Here is a 26,481-nt window from a genome sequence, read left to right as displayed (position 1 = left end):
GGAAGTCTTTCGACAGATGGGTCTCTGGACTGATCCATGGTACTTTAGGAGCGAAAATTAGCAGGTAAAAACCAAAGCTTTCCTTTTCTCTTCATACCCTCGATCAGTCCAGACTAATGGGGTGTACCCAAGCCCCTTTATTCTGGGCGGGAACTCAAAAAACCCATGTGCACCACACTTTCCCCATTCGTCGCTTCTTTTGGAGGACCACACATCCAAGCAGTAATGTTTGTTAAAAGTGTGAAGAGAAGACCAGGTCACTGCAAGACAGATCTCCCGCAGAGAGCAGCTGACATTCCGCCCACGAGTTTGCCTGCACCCTAGTGGAATGCACTCTCAAACCACTCTGGCACTGACTGGCCCTTACAGATGTAGGCCAACGCTATCATCTCAACCATTGAGCAGTAGGGGCACAGCCTTATTTCCTCTCTTTGCTCCACTGAACAGGACAGATGATCCAAATCTCCAAAAAGGTACTTGTCACCTTGAAATATAGCAAAAGAACTCGACGCACATCCAATAAGTGAAGCTCCCTAGCCATTGGAGTATCGGCCATCAAGTTTGGATAGGCCGGAAGCTCAAGACTTGATTAATGTGAAAGCAGGATATCACCTTCGGCAAAAAATAAGGAACTGTACTTAAAAAAAAAAAAAAAAAAAGCCATCCTCCGAAAAGTGGAGGAAAGGATCACTGCACGACAATGCTTGCAGCTGATATTCGCCTAGCCGAGCAGATGGCCACCAGAAGAACAGTCTTCAGGGTTAAACCCTTCAACGCCCTCCTCGTTGGCTTGAGGGGAGGGCCACACAGTACCCGAAAAACCAAATTCAGATTCCAAGCTGGACAGATCTTCCACACCAGAGGGCGCAGATGTTTACTTTTAGAAAACGAGCCACATCCGGATTTAGATGCCAATGGCCTACCCTGAATCTTGCCACAAAGGCAACCCAAGGCTGCTACCTGGCACCAAAGGGAAATATGGGCCAAGTCCTTCACTAAACTGCTCTGCAAGAAGGCCAGGAACTGAGGAATATCCATCTTTAAAAGCTGCACCCTGTTCTGCAAGCACAAAGATTTGAAGACTCTCCAAACTCTGACATAATCCATTGCAGTGAAAGGTCTCCTTGCCTGAAGCAAAGTAGCAATCACCGGCTCCAAATAGTCCTTCAAATGGAGTCGCCATCTCTCAAAAGCCAAGCTGCTAAACAGAAGCGATCCTCCCGGTCTGAAAATATGGTCCCTGCTGCAGCAACCCAGAGGTGAGACAAGAGAACGAGATCATCTACCGCCAGACTCAGAAAGTCCACAAACTTCTGCCAAAGTGGTCACTCGGTCACCACCAGAATCATCCTGCCTGGATGAAGTTTGATGTGCCGCAGCACACGACCTATAAGAGGGCACGGTGAAGACATGTACAGCAGCAGGCGTGCCGGCCATGGTTGAACAAGAGCATCGATGCCCTTCAACCCAACCTCCCTTCTGCGACTGTAAAAACACGATCCACTCTGGTATTCACTGGTCTATACCCCACTGAGTCACCACTGGTATACCCCACTGTGCCTGCAGCAAGGCGAAGGCATCTCCAACAACTCCCACTCCCCCGGATCTAAACACTGTCTGCTGAGGAAGTCTGCCTGCACAATGTCCACTCCAGCCACAAGAGAAGCAGCTACCAGATGTTTCTCCGCCCATCCGAATAATTCTTGCGCCTCTAGCACCACCAGACAACTCTTCATGCCACCCTGCCGACCGATATATGCCACTGTCTGAGAACAAGTGCACAGACTTGTCCTGGACGAGCGAAGAAATGCTAACAAAGCCTTGTGCACCACCCTGGATAGACCAAGTCGCCTCCTTCAGGTGACCACTGACCTTGGGCTGATTTTCCGTGACAAAATCGCCCCTCAACCTGAGAGGCTGGCATCCGTGGTCACTAATCACCCAGGCGGGCTCTTCCAGATACATCCCTTTCTCCAGACTGCGCAGAGACAGCCACCACGAAAGACTGGACCTGACATCTTCCGGCAACAGTAAAGGAAGATGAAATTCTTCCAACAGTGGATCACAATGGGAAAAACAGAGCCCCCTACAGGATGCATGTGAGCAAAGGCCCATGGCACTAAATCCAGCATAGATGCCATGGAACCCAGCACCTGCAGGTAATCAGAGACTGAGAACAGACAGATCCAATAGCTGAAGAACCTGACTCTGCAACTCAAGGACTCTCTGTAGTCAAACACCTTCCCTAGCTGGGTATCAAAGCTAGCTCCCAGATATCTCAAGGATTGGGTCTGCTGCAGATGACTCTTTGCGAGGTTCATCACCCAGCCAAATGACTCCAGACGCCGCAGTACCTGCTGGATCGGAGTGGGCACACTCCACCTCTGACTTTGTCCATATCAGCCAACTGTCCAGATATGGGTGCCAGGATACTTTCCTTCCTGAGAGCCACCACCACCTTTGTGAAAGTGCACGGTGTTGTCACCAACCTAAAGGGAAGAGCTCGAAACTGGAAGTGTTCCTCCAGTACCATGAACCTCAGAAACTTCTGGTGGTCTGACCAAATGGGGAGATGCAGGTAGGCTTCTGACAAGTCCAATGATGCCAGAAACCCTTTTGCATACTGCCGCTACCACCATATGCAACGTCTCCATTCAAAATCGCTGCACCCGGAAAGCAGCACTGACCTTCTGCAAATCGAGAATGGGCTGAAAAGTCCCTTCTTTTTTGGACACCCCAATGTAGACAGAATATCGACCCGGTCCCCTCTCCAGAAGAGGCACTGCAACAATGGCGCACAGGAGCTGCAGACATTGAAACGTATCCCGCACAGTCTCCCGCTTGCTCCAGGAGATGCAGCGGGATATTACAAAAGTGTCCCTGAGCAGCCGAAAAAATTCTAATGCGTAGCCTTCGCTCACCACCGATGTGAGCTTGGTCCACTCCTCGTAAAAGAGGGCTACCCTCCCTCCAATAGCCTCTGGTGAGGCGTGGACCAGCATGCCTTCGTTGCTCAATCTTGTTTCTGCCCCCAACTTGGGACCCACTGTCCCTCAGGGACCTGTGTTGGGCTTTAAAGGACTGTCAGCCAGAACTCTGCTTTAGGGCAGCCAGCCCCAGACTTCTGCCACCACGAAACCTCCTTGCCTCCTGAAATCGAGAATGTGGAGGAAAAAACTTCTTGGGGCTCTTTTTGTCCTCAGGCAACTTGTTACCCTTCGACTCCCCAAACTGCTTCATGAGCTGCTCCAGATCCTCCCCAAACAGCAGCTTCCCCTTAAAGGGAAAGATAGGCAGCTGGGCTTTAGACCACACATCCACCGACCAATTTCACAGGGGAGTCTCCTTGCAACTACCACTGAGAGCATACTTCTGGCGAAGTCCAAATCATGTCATACAAGGCATCCGCCACATAGGCTGCTCCTGCTTCCAAGAGGGACGCTTGAGCCATCTTCACGGCTGTCCCCGACCTCTTATCGTGCTCCTTCTGAACCCAGTACAAACAGGCAATCTGCAGACTCCCGCAAACCGTCGCATGCAGGCTCAGAGCTGAAACTTCAAACAGTCTCTTAAGGAGGATTTCCAGTTTCTGATCCTGAATATCCTTCGAGGCCACGGTGCCTGCCATCAGGTTGGTAGTCTTCTTGGTAACCACGGATATTGCAGCATCCACCTTGGGAATATTCAACAACTCTGGAGTCTGTTCCGGCAAGAGATTTAATTTGGCCATAGTTCTAGCTACCTTCAAGCCCGCTTCGGGAGATTCCCACTCTCGATCCAACTTCATCTTAAGCAACAGAAATCCTTAGGGGGGTCTCTACAGTTTTTCCAGGACTGGGTTCACCCCCTCATTGTCCAACTCCTCCTGAGCGACCTTAATCCCCAGCTCTTCCAGAATCTGAGGAATCAGCGGCCCCAACTCATCCCTGCGGAACAAACGGACCACCCAAGGATCATCCCTATCTGCAGCTGGAATCTCATCCAGATCCTGCATAGGATCCCCTACGGCATAAATAGGATCCTGACCTGGATCTTGTAATGAATCCAGCAATGTACCAGAAGGGTCCCTGCCCAGTTCCATCAGACCTTCCTGCCCCTGATCCAGATCATCCGTTTCAGATTTGTCTTCCTACACCAGGGACCTCGGACACCCAAAAGCCTCAAGAACCCTCCAGACTCCACCTGCCTAGGCTTTTGTGCCATCTGGGACTTCCTAGGCAAAGACCTCTTGGTCCCAGCAACCTTCCTGGCCAAATAGGCCTTATGCATCAAAAGGACAAAATCCGGAAGGAAACTTTCCGGATCTAAAGAAGGGGGATCCAGATCCGTGTTCCCCTACACCTGTTGCCCCGCCCTGCCACCAGCAGGGTCTTGTTCCGCAGGAAAAAGCGTGGGAGGGGAGTCCCAAAGCCCTGACGCAGCAGCCTGGCTCTCAGCATGTGTGCATAAAATGGCCGTCGGTTCCTTAGCCCCCAGGGCCTCCAAAACCTGCCCCGACAAACACGGGCTCTCGCCATCTCCTGGGGCGCCTGCGGAGGTCCCCACCCCTCTGGAGACACATTCCCTGCAAAACGCAGTCGAATCGAGGCGAGAGTGCCTAGAGCCACGGCAAACTTTCCCACGCAACACTGGGAAGTGCCATGCGGACCAAAAAAAAAAAAAAAAAAAAACAGGCCTAAAAATAAACCCTGCCAGCAAGCACTGCAAGCAGCGCTGTCCGGTGCTGAACAAGGAACAGACCCCAAAACACACGGCAATTTGGCCCCGCTCACCTAGAGCTGCCTCCTGGCAGTGAAAACTGAACTCAGTCTGTGGAGTACAGACTATGAACCTCTCCATCTCCTTATGTTCCTGGGTCTACCCCCTTTTTTTTTTTTAACTCACTTACTTACTTAAAAGAGGAATACACAGAAGGGAAAGAAAATTTAAATACTTCCCTGCTTCTGGCCAAGGCTGAGCCCAGAGGGGATGAGGGAACGGGAACCACTAGCTATCACCCCCCTGAAGACAAGGATCAAGCTACCCCAGGGATCACCAATCCCCCTGCTTGACCTGCTCTACCCAAGGGATGGCCTACAAAGAAACCTAACACCTTGGGAAGCCAAAATCTTCTCTCAAATCTTTCTTTTCCTTTTTGAAAATTCCAGACTGCAGGTTTGCTCCTCTACCATTTGCTGGAGGCAGAGAAATACCGAGAGGGACTGCAGCTGGCACTGTTATGTAGCAGTGCCTCAAAGTTTTGTTCCCTGCCTCCATCTGCTGGTAGGGATGCATAAACCCACTCATCTGGACTAATCCAGGGTACGAACAGGAAATGACATTTAGCCCACAGAGACTAGAAATTTGCTCAATGGCGATGGGTTTCACTTAGTAGCACTTAATCCTATTATGCTATTTTATATGCAATCAAACTAAATTATTCATTTTCAGAATTCTATGCAATAGCAACAGGCCAGGTAAGATGGGTCACATGGAGAGAGCCATGTACAGCAAGATCACTCTTCAATAGTGCTATTAAATAAAAGAGCTTGCTCTAGGTAAACAGGACTGTATAAAAGGGTCACAAATTCCTGAAGTATCAAAAAGTGCTTTTGTTGCAGAAGTTCTGCCTTTTAGAATAGATGTGATCACAGCTAGATTAACCTATTCCCTCGAATTCCAACTGTAAAAAGCACCCCAGAGAAAACAGCACTGCAGTAACATCAGAATGCACTATTTCAATCACTGTATTCTATAATTTTGGGGGAAAACAGTCATTATTATAATGAAGTCCATGGTATAGCATTTACCTGAAGAGCTCTGGCTGCAAGATAAATACAAGCACAAGCTATGGTTTCTGCCTGAAATCGCACAAACACATTAGTTCGAAGGCTGTCATTCATGTAATTCCTGAGGGGAAAAAATAAAATTATAGGCCATCATTCTGGCACAAAAGATTCTGTATACTAAAAAAATAAATAAAAATTGGAGACTCAATCTACTTTATTTTTTTTTCCTTCTCTTTAAAATAAAGTCTCATTTACTCTAGTCTAAATAGTCAACTTTTGCACATTTTAGAATTGAAACTGAGCTATCTTGGCCCTTTTGCTGTTCTCTTCTGTAATTAACAATTAAAGGAAAAGATGCACCACTGTAAATATCTAAATAATAAAAACCACTTCTTTCAGTTGCACATTTGCATCTATGCACTTATTTTCTGCTACAGTACTAGATTTTTTTTTTTAATCAATAGGATCTATTGTTTTAGACTGAGCATGAATTGAAAATATTCAGTATTAGGATTAAAGTTTTTTCCTACTTTATTATAGGAAGTTGCATCCAATTTACTGAAAGCATTAAGATAAAATTACATATTTTAGAACGGTAATATTGTGCCAAGTAGGAATTCATAAGAATTGCAACTCAAATTCTCAGCGCATTTCAACTAGAACTTAAGTCAGTAAAGGATTAGAGTTACTATTTGCTAAGAGAACTGAAAATCTCAACAGAACAGGGTTGGGTTGGTATCATTTCTTTTAAATGAATGCATAGTAAGTTAAAAGGACAAACTGAAAAAATGTCCATGATCAGGCCCAGACTTAGGAATAGGTAATATAATAAACATAACATAGTAATATCAGCATAAAAGGACCTGGGCCAATTCTGACGGTACTACGCACCTAGACTGAAGAGCCTACTCCTATTTGCTTTAGGACCATGTGCTGGGGCCAACATGGTACTCCCACCCTTCCTCTGCAGTCCTGCCTAAGACTGCCAAAAGTCTAATTCAGCCCAGTCAATGCATCTGAGATTTGTCTCTAAATCCAAGCTCCCTGATCTGCTGGCACACAATGTTCTACCAGAAAACATGCACTAGCTTTCTCAGCTTAAGGGAAAAGCACATAGGTTCCAAATACCAGATACAAGTTCTGACAATGGTTTAAATCCCAATATCGAGTTTTACAACATCTAAAAGCTTAACACTGGTTATTCATCTTTGAATATTTGCATGCTGTCAAAACTAACCCAAAATTGTACAGTGAAATCTATGAACGAATCAAAATTTTACAATGCCTTTCTGCATATCTAAACTATGTATGATAGTCCTATATAAATGCAGGACTGCTTCTCCTCCTACTCATTGCCTTGACATTTATATTGAAACTTTTATGAAACTATTCTAATATACATTTTAACTGAATAAAAAAAAAAAAAAAATAGAGGGACTAACTTCTTTATTCACAATAAAAAAAAATAAAAAAAAAAAAGTGTTCACCCTTGTTCTAATCATTGACTAGAAAAAAAAAGCTAATACCCAGACTGAAAAACTTGTTTTTGAATGATTACCAAGTATCAATCATTGACTGCCTTCGTACTGAAATAGATTGTATCACAAAATCAACTAGAATGTAAAATTTCCCTTGTAGTCACTTAAAACATAACTATGGACTGATTAGAACCAATACTAATTACATGGTGAATATTTTTTCAAGGTGTTGTGATTTGTGAGCATACCTTTGCAAGATTAAGGGAGAAGTAAATTTGCTATGTTGTAGGCAGAGATTCATTCTTAACTGTTGGGTTATATTATAAATGCCTATCCACTGAAAGAAGTGGTGTATATGCTACATACATTTCAAGTCTACAACCAAAATTTAGAAAATAAAATTATATTTAGGTTGATTGCAGAGTATACAGTAAAATGTATAAAGTATGTTACTCAAAAGTATCTTAAATATTACCACTAAACAGGTATACATTTATTACATATGTATGTTGAACAGTTATTTCTAGAAGCAAATATACAAATCCTTTTGACACCCCGAGAGTACTAGAAGATGCTGCCAGATGGATATGGACCGACCACTTCAGTGAATCTCGGATGAGAGCTTGCACTGGATTGGCTGGAGAGAAGGGCAGCCAATCGGGCCATCCTGAGGCTGTGGTGCAGATGGCAGAGTTCTATGACTTACCATCATGGACTACCCTTTAATTAAAGAGTAGAAAAAAAAAAGAACAAAGTTAAACTGAGTTCTCCACTGAAACTGATTAGATAAACCATGAAAACAGTATGCAGAAACAAGTAATCAATGCAAGTCCCAGAAAGCTGGAACTTTAATTTTATACAGCAATGAGGTTATTGCTTTGTCTGGAGCACATCAAACTACATTATTTCTGCTACTATTTTCCTGGCTACAAAAGAGAAAGTAAAGATTAACTTACCAGGCTGTCTGAACGAGGGTTTGATTACGTTCACACTCTAATACTTGAAGATACATAACTATTATCTGTGGATGAAACAAAATAAATCATCACCACACAGGGTTTCAGCCTTTTCCCCTTCAAAAGCAGGATCAATATTCCAAATTGGACCAGGAAGGTGGTATGTAAACTTTAAAACGTTATGCATATTCTATGTTACTCAAGAGATAGATTTAAAGTATTTCACAACTTTCAACTCACCTTGTGGGGATGCTTTACATGAACACAAAATCCCAACTCTTTCAGTATTCTCCTTTCAGCTTTGATTACTTGGTTTTTGGTGTTTATGTAGTTCTGATCAAGTATCAGGGGGCTTGGCGTCCTAGTTTGTAGGAGACAAAATCAGAACTGCTTTGCATATCCAATACCCATATCCGCATCAGTTTTCCCTTCCAACCAACTAAACGGCAACAGAAACTAAATTTTCAACTCCTGCAAACAAGTTTAAGCATTAATCTTGTGCTGTCCAAGTTCAGTTTCAGCCTCCGTCTGCTATACATTTTATCACAATTAGACCAGCAATACTCAACTTATCCTCTGAATGAGGCTATCAGCTATTTTAAAGTTACTTCAGAAGGCCTGCATCTCACAATGATTGCAGCCTAATAAAAAAAAAGGGCAGTTTATTTTTAAGAGCTGCTGTGACATTTATATTTCATATGCTTACTACATTCTTTTGGAAAAAGACTACAGAAAGTGCTCAAAATTCACTACCTCAAGAATTCAAACATTCTATAGATCTGCAAACATTCTCCCTAATACTGCTGAAAAGTCTGCATCCTGCTGCAATATACAATTGTATACCACCACTGTATAGATCATATATACTTATTTCTCTATTAAAATTCCTTTTAAGAGGGTCATAGCCTATCTATAACCAAGATTTTTGTTTTACTAGTCTTTAGGTATTTGGCAGCAAAGCTGCCCAGCAGACTGGAACAGCAAGAGTGATATTCAAGAACTACAGTTACTGCTTTCATATCAGCACAGAAAAGCACTTGAAACAAAAAAAACACATTTTCTAATCCTGTGAGTAAAGTTTTCTCCTACTGGTCAAATCAGCACAGGCATCCTTGAAAAGCACATTACTGAGATTAGAAATATTTCAAATAACTATCAAGAGAGCCTGTCAAATGATCATATGAAAAAGTGGAATTGAGTCACACATCAGATGTCCTACCTGGAAGCAACTAAGTTAAAAAAAAAAATTGGTTTAACTTGAAAGATAAAATTGTTTTGGACTATGTGCATGGAGGTGGGGGATATCAAAATGTAGTAGACACCTTTTATATAGAAATCCAAACTAATCTAGAATCTTTTCAGAGCTTTACACAATTGTTGGTCAAGCACAGTATGTACAAAGTAATCTAGCTATAAAACAAAATCTATGAAAGAATTCAATGCTAGCTGACAAAGCATATCGTGCAATGAATAAAATGTATACAGTTAACCAGAAACTTGCTGTATATCTGCAGTATTTACTTTAAAACAAACAATTTGATCAATAAAATGTTCACATTTACTTTCAAACACAAAAGTGACCATCATACTTTGGCTTTTACAAGTCATTTCAATGTTTGCAAGAGTTCAAATTACACTGGCGAAGAATATAAGTAGAAGGTGGACAGCATCATATTCAGATGCACAAGATAAGAACTGCACAGCTAAAGCAAAAAGCAAGTGTCATTAATTCTTCTACATTCAGAGATGTAATTTTCTGACTCAGGTGTGTAGGCATGTTCCAGCTGTTAGATATCAGCTGAATCAACTTAAAACAAACAATTAATTGAAGTATTATAAATTGTGGAAGCAGTGTCTACAAAAAGCATGCTAATATTTACTAAATTTATGCATTAAGGTTATAACAAGTTATGCATGTATGCTCCTACAGGAATAAAACTGAAGTTACTAATCATCCGTAACTTTCTGAACTGCATTCAAAGCAAGACTGCTAGTTAAACATTTGCTTTGAAAAATGATAATTTTCTGACAGTTAACGGCTAGGGAGCAAGATAAAAATGTGCATATTAACAGGTTGTTACATACCTGCTGCTGCTGCCCTATATAAGTGAATGAAAATGTTACAAAAATTGTTAAGTCTTTCAAATGCAGAACTATTCCATTAATTTTACAGGATTTTTTTTTTAAGGCTAAAATGAAGCCCAACATACCTTCGGTATACTGACTATATGCAAGAAGATCGCAAACAATTTGAAATTACGTAATCAAGGTTTTTGTTTTTTTAAGTTAAGTTTCCCTTGATAATTACCTATTCTAAGTGGAAGAACAGATTAGGACTAAATAATCCACTCTACTAGTTTGCTATTTTTATTCATTAAATCTACATGTAAAGGAATTTAAAACTAATACGCACAATTCCAAAAAGAGCGTTTCAAATACAAACGTATGTACACAGTTGCAATACTAAACTTCAAACCTTCAAAAACAGCAGCTTTTTGGTCTCTTAATCAGATCATTCTATATTTGTTTTTCAATACATTTTTACCACCTTTGTTCTTCTTCAGTTTCATAGTAAATGGATCCCTTCTAACAAGTTAAATACTGCTATAATGTGTACTGATTCTCTCTCTGGGACTTGGATCACATTGAATCTTGCAAGGCCACACATCTTTGGAAACCTTTACAGAGCTTGAAGTCAGAAAGGTTAGTACTTAAGAGTATGAGGATCATTGCATGTACTATGAAGTATGTTTTAAAGAAATGATTTAACTTAATTTTTATTTTGTCAAGCAAATTCTGCAGATATACTTAGCAAGATTTAACTGGTTTTTTTTGTTTTATTTGCAGAGCTTTGTAAATCAAAATGTATGCTTGCAGTGAACCTACTCAGGAAGGAAGTGTGTTACAAACATTTCCTTTTCTTAATATGATGTGTATCAGATGAAGTAATTTCCAGTAGACTTTTCTAAGCTTAGACAGTGAAACGAATTAACAAGGCATCTTTGTGGGAAAATTTCAGTGGACTACTACAACATAGTCCTTTTTACATTTGAAAAATAATCAGATTATTTTGTTCCATTTGCTTTCCATAAATTGCCTGACCAACTAAATGTTTAGACAGCAAAAAAAAGATTAAGCACAACTTGTGCGCTTAAGGGATCCAGATGGTCTAATCTTTTTAACCTAATGTAAGATGCCGGGGGAAAAAAAAAAAGACAGCAATATACAAAACAGATGCATTTCTGCCAGCTCCATATGTATAGACAACTATCTTTCCTACTCAATAATACAATCAAAATTTATTTTGCAGCCCAAATACAAATGTAAAGCTTTTAGAATTTGCTTTTCCATTCTGCTTGGTTTGTAGAGCAGGCCAAGCAAAAACGTATTTAAACATCTGCTGGCACCATAGCTTTTTTTTCTCCACACTAGTTTATAATAATGTATTCACAGGGTTGAGAAAATCCTAGAAGCCTAGTCACCTAAAATGTGGCATCTGGTGCCTAAAATCCAAATAAAAATGGAAACAAAAATAAAAATAAAGAAATTGAAAAAAATATTCCCTGCATCTTTGACTGATTTGATTTCTAAGTTCTAAATATATTTCTTCTTGGATCTTAAGCATATAAAAGCATGTTCCCCCAGGACCTTAATCAGGCTACTTCCTTCATTTTGCACTTAAATAGATTCAATTTCATTGACCCCCACCCCCCCAAACTTTTTACCTGAGGTGACTGGATGAAATATGGCTCTGTCAGAAACAGCATCTTGACAGTTTGGAGGTCTATGTTAAAAAAACCTGTCAGTTGTCCATTTATCACCTACCATCACGATACGGAGGTCTCCGCAAAGGCACCAAAGACTGAACAGGCATCTAATTACCTTCTCACCCCTACAGGTGGGAAACCTGCCTTGCCAGCTATTATATGGTTAAACAGAATACTGTTTCCAGGGCTTGTCAACTGGCACCTCTCCTGAAACTCTAAGGTTACGCCCCCCCACTCCCCCCAACAAAACACCTCACTAACTCAAAGGCATCAAAGTTCTCCCAGAGGGCAATGAATGTTCATATACACAGCATTGTACACCACTGAAAACTGAGAGCAGCTGCTTAATTAGCATGGTATTTTCTCTGAAATTTGCAACATGGCACATGCCAAATGACCTTTTTTCCCCCCAGAAGAGTTTCAAGTTGTAGTCTCAGTGAACAGCATGCACCATGAGCAGCTCCAATGATCTCTGCAGGGAGTAGAGAGAGCAAACAAGGGTAGAAGCAGCTATAAGCCTCAAAATTTCAGTGACATGGTACATATTAAAAATGTATTTAATCAAAGGGTGTACAGCACTATCATTTAGGATTATACATCCTAGGGAGAACCTAAACTTTACTGAGTCAAGAAAACTCAAATGCCTCTAAAACCACCAGTACAAATCTGTTTGGAAAACATTTAAAATAGTGGCTTATATGAAATAAGTTGGTGGGCTTAGACCTGGTAAATTGGTGCCCGCATTGCCATCATCACACACTGGTAATAAGAGCCACATCTTGGGAGAGGTACCATGGATGGGCATGGAGACAGTTACCTTACCCAAAGCACAGTTGAGGCATACTGGCCAGGCAGGGTGGGGATGCTTGCACTGATGCTATCCATGCAATACTCAGTCCATGCTGGACTTACATTAAAGTTTACCTTCACAAATAATGGTAAAACAGGGGGACATAATATGAAATTAACTGCTAGCCAATTTAAATCTAATTGTATAAATTGTATATTTTTTAAACTGCGGAATATGATGCCACTGGACGTAGTCAAGGCAACTAGCTGTCTGGTTTAAGAGGTTTGGACAAGTTCCTGGAGCAAAAGTCCATAAAACATTAGCCATATAGAACAGGGAAAGCCATCACTATTCTGGGAGTAAAAAGAAATAAGATTACTTTTTGGGACCTGCTGTGTACTTGTAACCTGGACTGGCCACTGTCAGACAGGATGCTGTGCACGATGAACAACCAGCATGGCACATCCTATACTAAGCTAGGTTGAAGCAGGGCGAGCTTGTCTTGCCCTGCGAATATAACTGGAGACAAGCGAGTGAAGGGAAAGTGCTGTTAAGGAAGATAGGTAGGAAAGAGGGGGGTAGGGAGGAGGTACAACCAATAGGGGGAGAGAAATTTAAACGGAAGGCAGGGATTGGTTAAAGGGGATAAGAAGAGGAAAGAAAGGGGGGTTTCGCGCTCAGTCGGTGAGGAACGGCTGAGACGGCAGGTCGAGGCTTTCCCACCCGCCCGCCCAGTGACAGAGAGATATTGTATGTTCTGCTGAAGTGTTTTTCTATTTGTCGCAGTTGGCGGTAAACCAGAGCCCAAAATGTTGTAATTTTATTGTATTGTTAAAAAGTTGAAAGAGGGGGGGCTGCTGCACGAGATTGCCAATGAGCAAGAGGGGGGCCGATGCTCGGAGGCAATATACGAGGGAGCTCTACCACTGGAAGAGGTGGGGGGCACAGTTGAAATGTTGCATGAATGGGGGGGGGGGGGGGGGGGGGGGGGGGGAACTGTTGGATTCTATTCAAATTAATGGGCTCGGGTCTTGATAATAAACTGCGGCCTTTATTATACCAAAAATAAAGTTGTTTGATAATTTGTGGAGGGTTAAAGGAATGGGGGGGGGGGGGGGGGGGGGGGAGGTATTGGGGAATTTGACAAGTGAGTCTTGCATCGCTCAGTTATTAAGTTTCAGACATGACTTTTAACTGCTATGAAAGATCCTCATTGAGAAATACTGTAGATCTTGGAGAACTTTGTTTGGTTTCTGGCTAATTACCTTCTCTGATGTAGGAAATCTGGGGTCAGTTCCCCCACCTTCTCATAGTAAATTTAGTGCTTTTAAAATGTGCCAGATTGGTAGCACAGAAATTGTTCTGCTATTCAGCCCCTGGGAAGATCAGCACCACTTGTTGTCCTGCTTGATCTGCTATTCAAGTGATTTTAGACTGGCTTTTTCTTTTTTTGTTGAACTTCAATATCAGTTCAGGACCGCAGATTCTGCACCATCTCCATCTGCTGGAGACAGAGAAATATTGAAGAGACGCAGGTGGCACCCCAGATTAAGAGGGTGTGCTCTTCAAGTTTCTCTCTGTATCCATCTGCTGGGAGGCAAAACCAGCAGTCTGGACTGATCTGGGTACATACAGCGAACTTGTTCTGCTATTCAGCCATTAAAGTAGGTTCAACCTGATATGATTATTTTAGTTGTACTACATCCCACAGAAACAAAAACATGACTACAGAAAAAAAATTAAAAAAAACCCCACACAACCTTGTGTGGCCCATCTTATTTAACCATTTGCCCAATTAATTTAGCTTTATAATTCACATCCCTTCCTTAGAGATCCCATGTTTTCTTTTATTCAAATACTATTGCCTCCAACACCTCTGCTGGGAGACTGTTCCATGTATTCACCACCCTCTCTGTAAAGAAATATTTACTAAAATTACTCCCGAGTCTGGTACCTTTCACCATCATCCCATTACCCTCATTTTAGAGCTTCCTTTCCTTTGAAAAAAAGCTTGCCTCTTGTGCATGAAAACCTTTGAGATTTTTTAATATTTCCTTACCATCACCTCTCCCCTATCTCACCTTTCATCTAGAGTATACATGTTTAGATCTTTAAGTCTATCCCAATATGCTTTAGAACGAAGCCCACTGACCACTTCAGTAGTCATTCTCTGGGCCAACTCCATCCTGTTTATATCCTTTTGAAGATACAGTCTCTAGAATTGTACACAGTATTCCAAGTGAGGTCTCACCCGGGAACTATTCAGGAACAATATCACCTCCCTTTTTCTGCTGTACAGCCAAGCATCTTTATGGCTTTTGCCATCACTTTATCCATCTTAAGATCAGATAAGATCACCCTCAGATCCCATAAGAACATGCCGTACTGGGTCAGACCAAGGGTCCATCAAGCCCAGCATCCTGTTTCCAACAGTGGCCAATCCAGGCCATAAGAACCTGGCAGGTACCCAAAAACTAAGTCTATTCCATGTTACCATTGCTAGTAATAGCAGTGGCTATTTTCTAAGTCAACTTAATTAATAGCAGGTAATTGACTTCGCCTCCAAGAACTTATCCAATCCTTTTTTAAACACAGCTATACTAACTGCACTAACCACATCCTCTGGCAACAAATTCCAAGGTTTAATTGTGTGTTGAGTGAAAAAGAACTTTCTCCAATTAGTTTTAAATGTGCCACATGCTAACTTCATGGAGTGCCCCCTAGTCTATTATCCGAAAGAGTAAATAACAGATTCACATCTACCCATTCTGGACCTCTCATGATTTTAAACACCTCTATCATATCCCCCCCTCAGCCGTCTCTTCTCCAAGCCAAAAAGTCCTAACCTCTTTAATCTTTCCTCATAGGGGAGCTGTTCCATTCCCCTTATTTTGGCAGCCCTTCTCTATCGCAATTATCTTTTTTTGAGATGTGGCGACCAGAATTGTACACCGTATTCAAGGTGCGGTCTCACCATGGAGCGATACAGAGGCATTATGACATTTTCTGTTTTATTCACCATTCCCTTTCTAATAATTCCCAACATTCTGTTTGCTTTTTTGACTGCCGCAGCAAACTGAACCGATGATTTCAATGTGTTACCCACTATGTCGCCTAGCTCTCTTTCTTGTGTGGTAGCACCTAATATGGAACCTAACATTGTGTAACTGTAGCATGGGTTATTTTTCCCCTATATGCATCACCTTGCACTTATCCACATTAAATTCCATCTGTCATTTTGATGCCCAATTTTCCAGTCTCACAAGGTCTTCATGCAATTTATCACAACCTGCTTGTGATTTAACTATTCTGAACAATTTTGTATCTGCATATTTGATTACCTCACTCGTCATATTTCTTTCCAGATCATTTATAAATATATTGAAAAGTAAGGGTCCCAATACAGATCCCTGAGGCACTCCACTGTCCACTCCCTTCCACTGAGAAAATTGTCCATTTAATCCTACTCTCTGTTTCCTGTCTTTTAGCCAGTTTGCAAGCCACGAAAGGACATCACCACCTATCCCATGGCTTTTTACTTTTCCTAGAAGCCTCTCATGAGGAACTTTGTCAAATGCCTTCTGAAAATTCAAGTATACTACATCTACCGGTTTCACCTTTATCCACATGTTTATTAACTCCTTCAAAAAAGTGAAGCAGATTTGTGAGGCAAGACTTGCCTTGGGTAAAGCAATGCTGACTTTGTTCCATTAAACCATGTCTTTCTATATGTTCTGTGATTTTGATGTTTAGAACACTTTCCACTATTTTTCCTGGCACTGAAGTCAGGCTAACCGATCTGTAGTTTCCCAGATCACCACTGGAGCCCTTTTTAAATATTGGGGTTACATTTGCTATCCTCCAGTCTTCAGGTACAATAGATGATTTTAATGATAAGTTACAAATTTTTTACTAATAGATCTGAAATTTCATTTTTTAGTTCCTTCAGAACTCTGGGGTGTATATCACCTGGTCCAGGTGATTTACTACTCTTCAATTTGTCAATCAGGTCTACCATATTTTCTAGGTTCACCGTGATTTGGTTCAGTCCATCTGAATCATTACCCATGAAAACCTTCTTCAGTATGGGTACCTCCCCCAACATCCTCTTCAGTAAACACTGAAGCAAAGAAGTCATTTAATCTTTCCGCGATAGCCTTATCTTCTCTAAGATAAGGCCACCACACATCACACCTATCCTAAAAAATCTGCATTGGCTTCCTATAAGCTTCAGAATCTTACACAAATGTCTCACCATCATTCACAAATCAGTTCACAACCAAACCCCCATAGATATCCAATACCCACTCACTCTACACACGTCCCTAGGACCGATCAGAGAAGCCTACAAGGGATCGCTTCACCCCCTCCCAGCCAAATCCACACTCCACTCTGCCACCAGAGAGAGTCTTCTCGACAGCGGCACTGAACATTTGGAATTCCATGCCCTCTGACCTTAGATTAGAACGTCTACTGACATTCAGAAAAAAAGTGAAGACTTGGCTATTCCAACAAGCCTTCCCTTAACCTGGGACCTCCCCATCTACAGACCCACTCCAAGGCCCTCTAGTCATCGCTTCCCCCTGGACCGCATTTGTAAATATTGCTGTATTGGCCACATTTGTAAATATTGCTGTATTGATATGGTTTAGTTCCGAATTCTTCTGCCATCTGGCTCCTCTTATCCCCAGTTTGAGTACCCCTGTTTTATTGTAACTTTCGTTTATTCTTGGATATGTTAATGTTATTTCCCTATGTTCCATGTAAACCGATCTGATTTGATCCTCATCAAGAATGTCGGTATATAAAAGAACTAAATAAATAAAATAAATAAGTGACTTCTGTGCTTGGAAGAATTTCACCTCCTAAACTGTACTTCTCCCTTGGGTTTTTACATCCTAAATAAATGCATTACTCTGCATTTTTTAGCCTTAAATCTTAGCTGCCAGACCCTTGACCATTCCTTGAACTTCGCTAGATCCCTCATGTTTTCCACACCTTCCTGGCAGTCTACCCTGTTACAGGAAACCATCTCTAAAACGTATATGGTATCATAAAAACTATTTACCCTTGAGCATGATATTATTTGCATTTATTTGCCTACCTGCCATATATATCTAAAGTGCTTCTCAATACAGCTTCTGCAATCATTGGCAATTTAAAGTAACCTTATTCTTTTTTACTCCCTATTTTGCACTTTAAACTAGTTTAATCTACTACATTTTAATCAGTTGAAGAATAGTGTATCACTGAAAACTATACCCAAGCTCTAAATCAATGAACTGTAATATATAGGGTATATCATTGTGAATTTAACAGTTTAATATTCCTAGTGAACTGATGCAATACTGTATCAGTATAGTGAGGCTCTACCCACTCTGGTATGAGCTATAGTCCCAGTTAGAACCTGAGGGCTATGTCCCTTTATTTTCAAATACCTTTTCCTAAATAAAAATAGGGGACAAACCTTGTTAGAAAAGGCATCCTTAAGCACTCATCATATTAAACTGACATGGTGCTGGCAGTTCACAAACCCAACTCCGTATTTCACAGTAAACATGCATAGCTTCTTCCATGGTCAAAATCAAAAGCTGGCAGGCACCTTGTGTAAATTCCTGCATTCTCATTGGTCTCCAAGAAATCCCTTTTCCTCAAAATTGGATACCAGAAAATGCCTATCCCAATGTAATCTGTTGCAAGAACACTTAGGACGAGTGGCCTAGAAATAAGGGTAGTAGACTTTGGCTCAGGCAAAATCCTAAGACAGGAATTCAAAACTCTTGAGCATGTCCCTCCTTCCTTTGTCTCTGGGCCCAGTAAGAGAGAGACCATGCAGACTGATGCATAAAGATTGCTTCTCTTCTTTTGCCTTATTAAAAATGACCTCACCCATGAGATCAAGGTCATTTTCAACATCAAACTTCCCTCTCCCTTAAAACATTTTCTCCCAGTTCAGGCCACTAGCAGGAAAATTGTGTTTCTGAGCAGACGGACAGATGGATTTAACTACTGAATTAGCACTTTCCAGCTCCATACTGGAAATGTTGACAAGGCCTCTGAGGTTTTTATAACCATTATAAAAATATGTATAATGATAATCTATGGAAGATCAGCAGAATAAAATATGATTTGCTTATACTGCTTTGTACACAAAAAGGGACAAATGAACCATATGGATACTGGGAACTGAAAAGGCAAACATCTCATGCTAATAAATCTGAATGCTTAGAATCAGATAAAGTAGATGAAAAATAAATAAAGTTAGGTAAACAAATGTGCCTGCATATAGTGAAATTTAAAGCAGGTTACCTAAAATAACTAGAAATGATGCATTGAGTACATATGTAGGGAATTTTATGACAAAAGATTAGAAATACATTTTCAGTGTAGATATATATCACCCTCAAAGGTAAGTAAACATCAAATCCTAAGTCACCATAACATATTCAAGTCACAGAATTTCAAACAAACATTTGACTGGCAATGTCCCAGTTAAATAAGCCAGTTGTGTCCATTCAATTTCCTCATTTTAATGGAATTAGAAAAGTTCCTAAATTCTTAACTGTGTCACATGATGTTATAAACAGTATTGAAAGAGGAATTGTAGAAATACATTGTTTGAATGCACAAAACCCTGATCTTTACCCAGCTACGACATGCCTAAAATAGTCTTCCTAGGAAAATCTCTGGGACAATTAATAGTTCTAATGCTAATTAATTTATTTAATCTAACTCAGAAGATATGAAAATGTTGCTGAAATCAGTTCTAGCTTTATCCTACAAGTTCTCTACTATAAATGTGTTAAGGCATAACAAAATGTTTGTATTAGGCTCATTAAAACCATGAAGATAAATAAATGTAAGTCTGGTTTTGGTTCTCACTATAGCCTAACTTCCATAGTATTTGTGCATACTTCAGTACTGGGATTCTTTTTCCTAAGCTGTTTCTTGTGAGCTAACCTGTTAACAGATAAGCTCAAAAGAAAAAAAAATATATGCAGGTAATGCACTGAAAACACCTGGACAGCAAAGACAAAAGCTTAGAACAAGATACAGGAGTTCTTCGAAGTGGTTCACCAACGGCCAACCTGTTAGTCCCCGATTCCAGTGACCTATTCTCAGAGCACTGGCTTCTCCTTGGGGATTTTCGACACTTCACTCACTGTTGCCATGACGACAGCTTCATCTCTATGTACCACTCCACATCACCCAGGCATTGGTAAATGTAGCTGGTCGCTGTATAGTCGGTTGCAAGGGAAAAAAGAATTAAAGTTAATAACGTACTGTACAAATGTGTTTCACTGCATACCTGTACAGAAAAGGCTAACATCTATATTCTGCTTACTTTTTATAACAAAATTCAAGCCCACTTAGTTATTTCAAATTACTTCAATGAAAATTTCCAATCATAACTTAAGTGGGCAATTCATGAAAATGACAAGATGCCTTTACGCATGATGACATTTCATCCATTCAATCCATAAGTATACACTCTTATGGAACAAGTTATTTAAAATACTAGGAGCACACTGCATATAAAAGCAGTCATACTGGACTGAAGAAAAGCATTTACCAAAGAAGAAACACACAGATAAGCATGCCTTTGAATTTAACAAAGGCTAGGCTGTTTCAAGCATGACAATGCTTTACAGACTTTCCAACTAACTAGGCCAGATTCCTATTACGTGTTTAGAAAGATTTATACAGAAACATTTTCTAGGATTTTGAATAATCACAACTATAGAATTGATTTCACTTTAAAGTAACTCATTGAATGGTTTATTTAGATTATAGCAAGCCGTTTCAATTTTAAACATGAAACATTTTATTTAATTTCAGATCAGAAATGGCAAAGTCAGCCATCGCTGAATTATTGATCTGAAAAATGAAATACAGCACTTTGTAATGCTTCCTAGGTAATTATACAGCTGTTCACACACCAAAACCTTTAAACAAATCAGTGGTCATTTGAAAGGTTATCCTTAAGAGTTTTTCCATTACACATCTGGAGAGTATTGTCATTCTGATCACTCAGAGAGATATGAGTAAAATTAAAAAGGAAAAACTGGAATATTTTTTCAGAAAACAGCCCTGAAAATCTCACATAGTATCAGAGTTGCATGCATTGTTCTGATCTTTCTTTCACTGCTCTGCAACACCATATGAAGTCTTAATTTTCCCAACTGTATGTTTAATTGCAGTGGGAAGCAGACTACAAAGGCAGCAAGTGATTTTTGAAAAAGATCAAAATGTTTCCTTAATTTTCCCTCATGTGAACAGAAAGACAGATTAGTTCTGTTCTAACTACATTTACCCAGAGCATTAATAGCTCCTAGTTATAAAAAAAAAAAAAAAATGTATTTTAAGCTGTTATAAAACCAAACCATTCTTACTGTTACACCATTATCTGCATCACTGCATACACAATGCTACTTGCAAACTTGGGGCACTATTTCCCATAACACAAAAATGAGAGAAAACCTTTAGTCATGACCCCCTCCCTAGGTATGAAAAAAATATTCCTGATCAAAACAGTATGCTAAGTATCCAGGTCTCAGAACTGCAAGAAATTCCAGTTCATCTCACTGAAATGTGAAGAAAAAGGACCTACCTACATCTGTTCAAGTTGGATATACCAGAACAAGACAACCAATTCTTAGGAGCATACAAACAGTCTGCCAAACATTTTAAAGATTGATGACTATCCATACCACTACAAATACTTCTAATCCAAAGTCCCTTGCACCTTCATGTAATGGAGATGCATATAGCTGAAAGAAATCTAATGCTGGGAGGATGGCAGTGAGTTCAGGACTGGAAATTAAGATATTTGGCCAATGAAGAAGGCCAAGCATGCCAGAATTAGCATCCCATACCATACAAAAGAAATCAGGCTGCCTTAAACAACTATTTGAAAATTTCCTCCAACTAGGATTTGTTTTAAAACTAGATAATTTATCCATTATTTTTTTTTTTTTTTAAAGAAATGGACATTTGGTACATGTTACAAATAAACTGTTGCCACTATATCAAAAATAAAAATTCTGTAGCTAAAAAGGCTACTTGAAAATCTTTGAAAAATCAAAACTAGGATACCCATGCTAATCAATTTGTTCTTAAATTTGCATAATATACACCAACAGCAGAACCATTTCCCCAAGTTATTTGAAATGGAATTCACAATTTCTTGCTCACTTTGTAAAAGGGGGTCTCAATCCAGTAATTTATTACATCATATACAGCATGATAAAGGAAAAAGTCCTCCAGACACAGGAATATACTGCACATAGGACAGTGAATAAAACCAGTTATTTAAGGCCAGGTGCACATTTACTATCAAATATTTAAATCTCCAGAATGTTTAAATGCATATCATCTATCAGTACAGTTGTCAAGACAACATTTTTACCTACATTAACTGATGAGAGACTGCTCAATCGAAGCCCAGAAACAGCTTTAACTTATTACAGTTAGTAGAATTTTAAAATTACACTTACGGAAAATAGACCTGACCAGAAGATAATACCTGTAAGCCTCGCTCCTGCCTTGAAACTGTTTTGGCTTCAATCCTTTAAGGTCTGGTATTTTCATATAGGTTGAAATTATAAATACTTGGACTGCTAAAAGTGAACTGAAAAAAGCTCTCTGATTTTTTTTATTTAATCTACTTGAAAACACAGCCGTGCAGACAACTTGCACTCAAACACTTCAGAAAGTAGTAAAGGGATGAATAGGGAATAACAACCATGGCAGCATACCAAGAAGTGTGGTATGTGCTCATGATCTTCCACATACCAACCAGGAAGGGAAGTAGAAAAGCAGTTAGTATTTTAAATACTAACACCATCAAATCAATATTTGAATTCTGCAGTATTTTCTGCAATATTCATTCTCAATTTTGCACACAAAGAGAGATTACTAGAAATAAGTCTGCAAGATGAAACGACATCCTCATACTACAGGCTCACAAACTGACAACCAAAATGTAGACAGGACAACACACTGTAAACTTTCATTTGTCACTATGTCAGAGTATGAGATGTGTTTGTAGCCAATGTATTTTCTGCTCTTGTACATAACAGAAGGTCAAAAGAATACAATGTAACTGTACAATCTTCACCATCCAGTTAACATATCAATGACCAACACAAAAAGGGATTTTTACTATTGAATTGTTACAGGATTACATTAACATTTTGAAACATTAAAAAATAAAGTCTCTTACCTTTTTCCCCTTAACTGGCGTAAATGGTGAAAAACATTTATTACATCTCTGATACGACGAGGTGCTTCTTCAATTTTGGAAGCAAGATTGATACAAGCCATGGCAACAATCTGAAAAAGAAGTCATTTACATGAAAATTTACTTTCTACAAACAAACCTAGGATGAAGCTGCAAGCAAAGTTCTCCAGCAATGAACTATTTTGAATTTAATATCGTAAGCCAGGCAGCTGTGTTTGAATGCCCTGTCTTTAAGACAGCCAATGAAAACAGACATTTAGAAGTATCCCTTAAAAAAAAGGAACCATCCACTCACTAATGCTTGTAAGGCTCAAGCCTATGCAGTGTATTAGTTAAGGCCATTTTCATGTAAAGATGTGCTGCTACTAACAGCAAGTCTTTCAAGTACTATCGATGCATTTCAAGTCTTATCAGTTTATATAAAGCTGTCACCACACTAGAGATGATCTACAAATTTACAACTACTTAATATTAAAGAATAGAGTATCAGTCATCCTCAGCAGCCATGAAAGTGTGATCTAAAAATTATACATATCAAAGCTGTCTCTCAACAAAATTAAAAGCTATTAAAATTAGCTTTGTAATTAATTTGTTCAATTACCAACACTAACTACAGGACTCGTGACCTTGACCAAAATAATCGTGGGCAACCCCATTACGTAATTCAAATCCTGCCAAAATTCAATTGCGGTTTCCTAGCCTAACCGGGAAAAGCGTTACTTGGCGCCAGGCAGAGCTCAGTCAGCGGAGGCCGCGTAATGGCCGCTCAGTTTCCCCTGGCAGAGCGCGGGCTCCCAGCCCTAACCACCTCCTACCCACTAAGGCGAAATAGACAGACTCACCTCAAAGCTGTGCTTCACGAAGGACTTGGAGTAGAAGAAGCGATGGAACAGCACTTGTCCCGTGGCCATGGCCACCTGCGAAGAGAAAGCGCCAGGTCAGAGCCGCCATTTTGTGTGAAACGATTCCTCCATTCTCGTCTTCCGACGCAGCGTCCCTCCCCGGCCCCAGAAGACAGAGCCTCCCCCCACCCCCCCAAATAGAACGTTTCGCGGCCCCAAAGTACAAATTACAACTCCCCCACAACAACAACAACAACAAAAAAAAAGCAAACAAAACCCCTCGCGTATCTAGGTGCCCGATACCGGCCGCGGCCAGAAACCGCCGCCCGAGGCGCGGAAGATGCCAACGGCGGCCTCCCCCACCTCACCTGCGGTAAGCGGAGCAGGATGCCGGCGGACTGGATTAGCTCGCAGCCCAGGATGCGCAGGTCCGTCTCCGTGTGCAAGTCCAGGCCGTCCTGCATGGACGGGGTGGGCGAGAGCCTCTCCTCCGGGATCAGCGAGTTGTCGATGGTGAGGTAGACTTCCGAGTAGACCCGATCCCCGATGAGGATGCCGCCATCAGCGGCAGCGCGGCCCGCGGAGGAAGAAGAGGCGGCGGCGGCGGGATGAGCACCGGTCGCCATAATCCGCAAGCAGCTTCGGCGGCGGCAGAAAGAAAAAGAATGAAAGGAGCGGCGACCGCTCTGTGACGCAGAGGCCGCCCGCGGGACAGGAGGACGCCCCGCCCTCGATTTCATCAGCGCGGTATCCGTCCGCCGAGGTCAGCCTGACGACGCGAAGAAGTCCCTCTTCGGAGATTTCTTTCCGGAGAAAAACGGTAGCACGAGCTGTTGGCGCGCGTGAGCCGTACATGACGTAATGTAGCGTAATAAAAGCGGCTTTGGGTCCCATCCAAGCATTTATTTACTTGTAGTAATGTATGTTACAATGCTGCCTACTAGAACATGGTTATTTCCCCATTCCAAGCTAGTTAGTAAGAGTTCTGTGATATTTAGGAAGCATGTGAAAGCGTTTTAATTCAGCCAAGCATTTGCACATATTAGATCATGTCCAATTCCAGTACTACTAAAAAAATTCTTTGTCAAAATATGCAAGCTACCTGAGCTGACCTCGAAATGTCCCCATTACTATCTCTAGCGTGATTCATAGCACTAAAGTTAGCCATAATTTCAGGGGTGGAGGGGTGTTGTACTCTTAGCTTCTTCTCTGAGAGCTGGGATCTCAGAGGAGAAAAATAAATGTTGGGGATGTGAACAACTACAGTTAGACAAAACAGTCCCTGGCATTTCTGGAGTAACTGACACATAAGTAAATGAAGGATGAGAAGAATAGTATAATGGATCTGATGTATTCAAACCTTGTGGAAATTCCCTGCTTGCCTCCATCTATGATCTACTGTCTGGCTTAAAGAAGGAACCAACTAAACATAGGGCTGAATCAGGGCCGGTGCAAGGGGATTTGGCGCCCTAGGCGAGCCTTCTTCCTTGCGCCACCCCCCCGGTCTCGGCCCCGACTCCTACCTCATTCTCAATCACGCCCGCTGACTGGGGTTTTCTGGGTCGCGAGCAGATTGGGCACTGCTTGCGGCCCGCCAAATCTCCACTCCTCTTTGCCACCACTTGCGGCCCCATATGGCTCGCACCCAGTGGCGCACCAAGGGTCTCCAGCGCCCAGGGGCCAATGCATTTGTGTGCCACAGAAAATCAGTGGCATCTCTAGACAGAAGAATTTGTTTTGGGTGGGGGGGGGAGCCAAAATGACATTTCTTCATCACACCCACCTCTATAGCATGGATCCTGCTTTAAAATTGGTTATAAAAAAAAGTGTTGTTAAAAAAAGTCCAAAGGGTCCTCTGCATTATTTTAAAAAGCTGGCCAGTTTCACACTTCTAGTAAAACTACTATAAAATTATTTGATAGCCTCATTCAACTAATTCTATATGATTATGAGAATGAAGTCTGGAATATATAGGAAGGGACAGAATGTCAATACAAATCCTGCACCTCCAGTTCTGTATCTCTGTGCATCCACTGAAATTCCCCCAAACAATGGAGCTTGGATGTTTCCCTTACAGCTCATCATACTAAAAGATATTTTCAAATTCTGGTGTCACCTCACAGTAACAGCAGCACAAACACCTTCCACTGCCAGACACATTGTGAACTAACATAAAGCACCGCAAAAGAGACACCCAAAATCTATACTGCAATCCCATCATAACATAACAGTAATAACACCAAGGATTCAAACAATAATAACCCTACCTGTGAATAAGCAAGGATAAATATTACACTGGGTCCTAGAATACCAATACACCACCTACTGAGGAAACAAAACAAACCCGATTGCTATAGATCCCTATACAGACACTACATGCTAGCAGAATCTCTCATCGTGGTCACACACACAGAGCAGAGACAGACCCTCACCAAATAAAGAATACAAAATAAAGGAGCACAAATTAGACAAAAACTGGAATGGAAACCCCAAGAAGCCAGACTCTGTGTATTAATAATGGAAAAACAGAACCACCATTCCTCATAAAACAAATAAAATCAAGAAACAAAGCATCAGTTATAATAGTAAAACCATACTAATAAAATATTTTAAAACTACTGATAAATAGAATTTCTA

General features: G+C 40.9%; 1 protein-coding gene across 4 annotated transcripts in view; it reads right to left on the bottom strand.

The window, feature by feature from the left end:
- Positions 1-24,667, bottom strand: part of CCNL1 (cyclin L1) — a 44,586-nt gene extending 19,919 nt beyond the window's left edge. Inside the window, exons 1-7 of one of the 4 annotated variants that reach the window (XR_003858730.1) lie at positions 24,213-24,665; positions 23,845-23,919; positions 22,985-23,094; positions 8,443-8,563; positions 8,203-8,267; positions 7,953-7,966; positions 5,790-5,889 (exon numbers count right to left, since the gene is read on the bottom strand). Coding sequence is in view for 3 of the 4 variants with exons in the window: in XM_029616852.1 (XP_029472712.1) it covers positions 5,790-5,889; positions 8,203-8,267; positions 8,443-8,563; positions 22,985-23,094; positions 23,845-23,919; positions 24,213-24,584 (843 nt within the window). In the remaining variant the exon portion in view is untranslated. Of the gene's footprint in view, positions 1-5,789; positions 5,890-7,952; positions 7,967-8,202; positions 8,268-8,442; positions 8,564-22,984; positions 23,095-23,844; positions 23,920-24,212 lie in introns of all 4 variants that reach the window. The other 3 variants (XM_029616852.1, XM_029616851.1, XM_029616850.1) reach the window with 3 other exon arrangements.
- Positions 24,668-26,481: the final 1,814 nt, after the last annotated feature.

Source organism: Rhinatrema bivittatum, chromosome 9 (assembly GCF_901001135.1).
Source record: "Rhinatrema bivittatum chromosome 9, aRhiBiv1.1, whole genome shotgun sequence".
NCBI classification, from domain to species: Eukaryota; Metazoa; Chordata; class Amphibia; order Gymnophiona; family Rhinatrematidae; genus Rhinatrema; species Rhinatrema bivittatum.
Note: the sequence above shows the minus strand (reverse complement) of the source record. Positions and strands in the feature narration are given on the sequence as shown.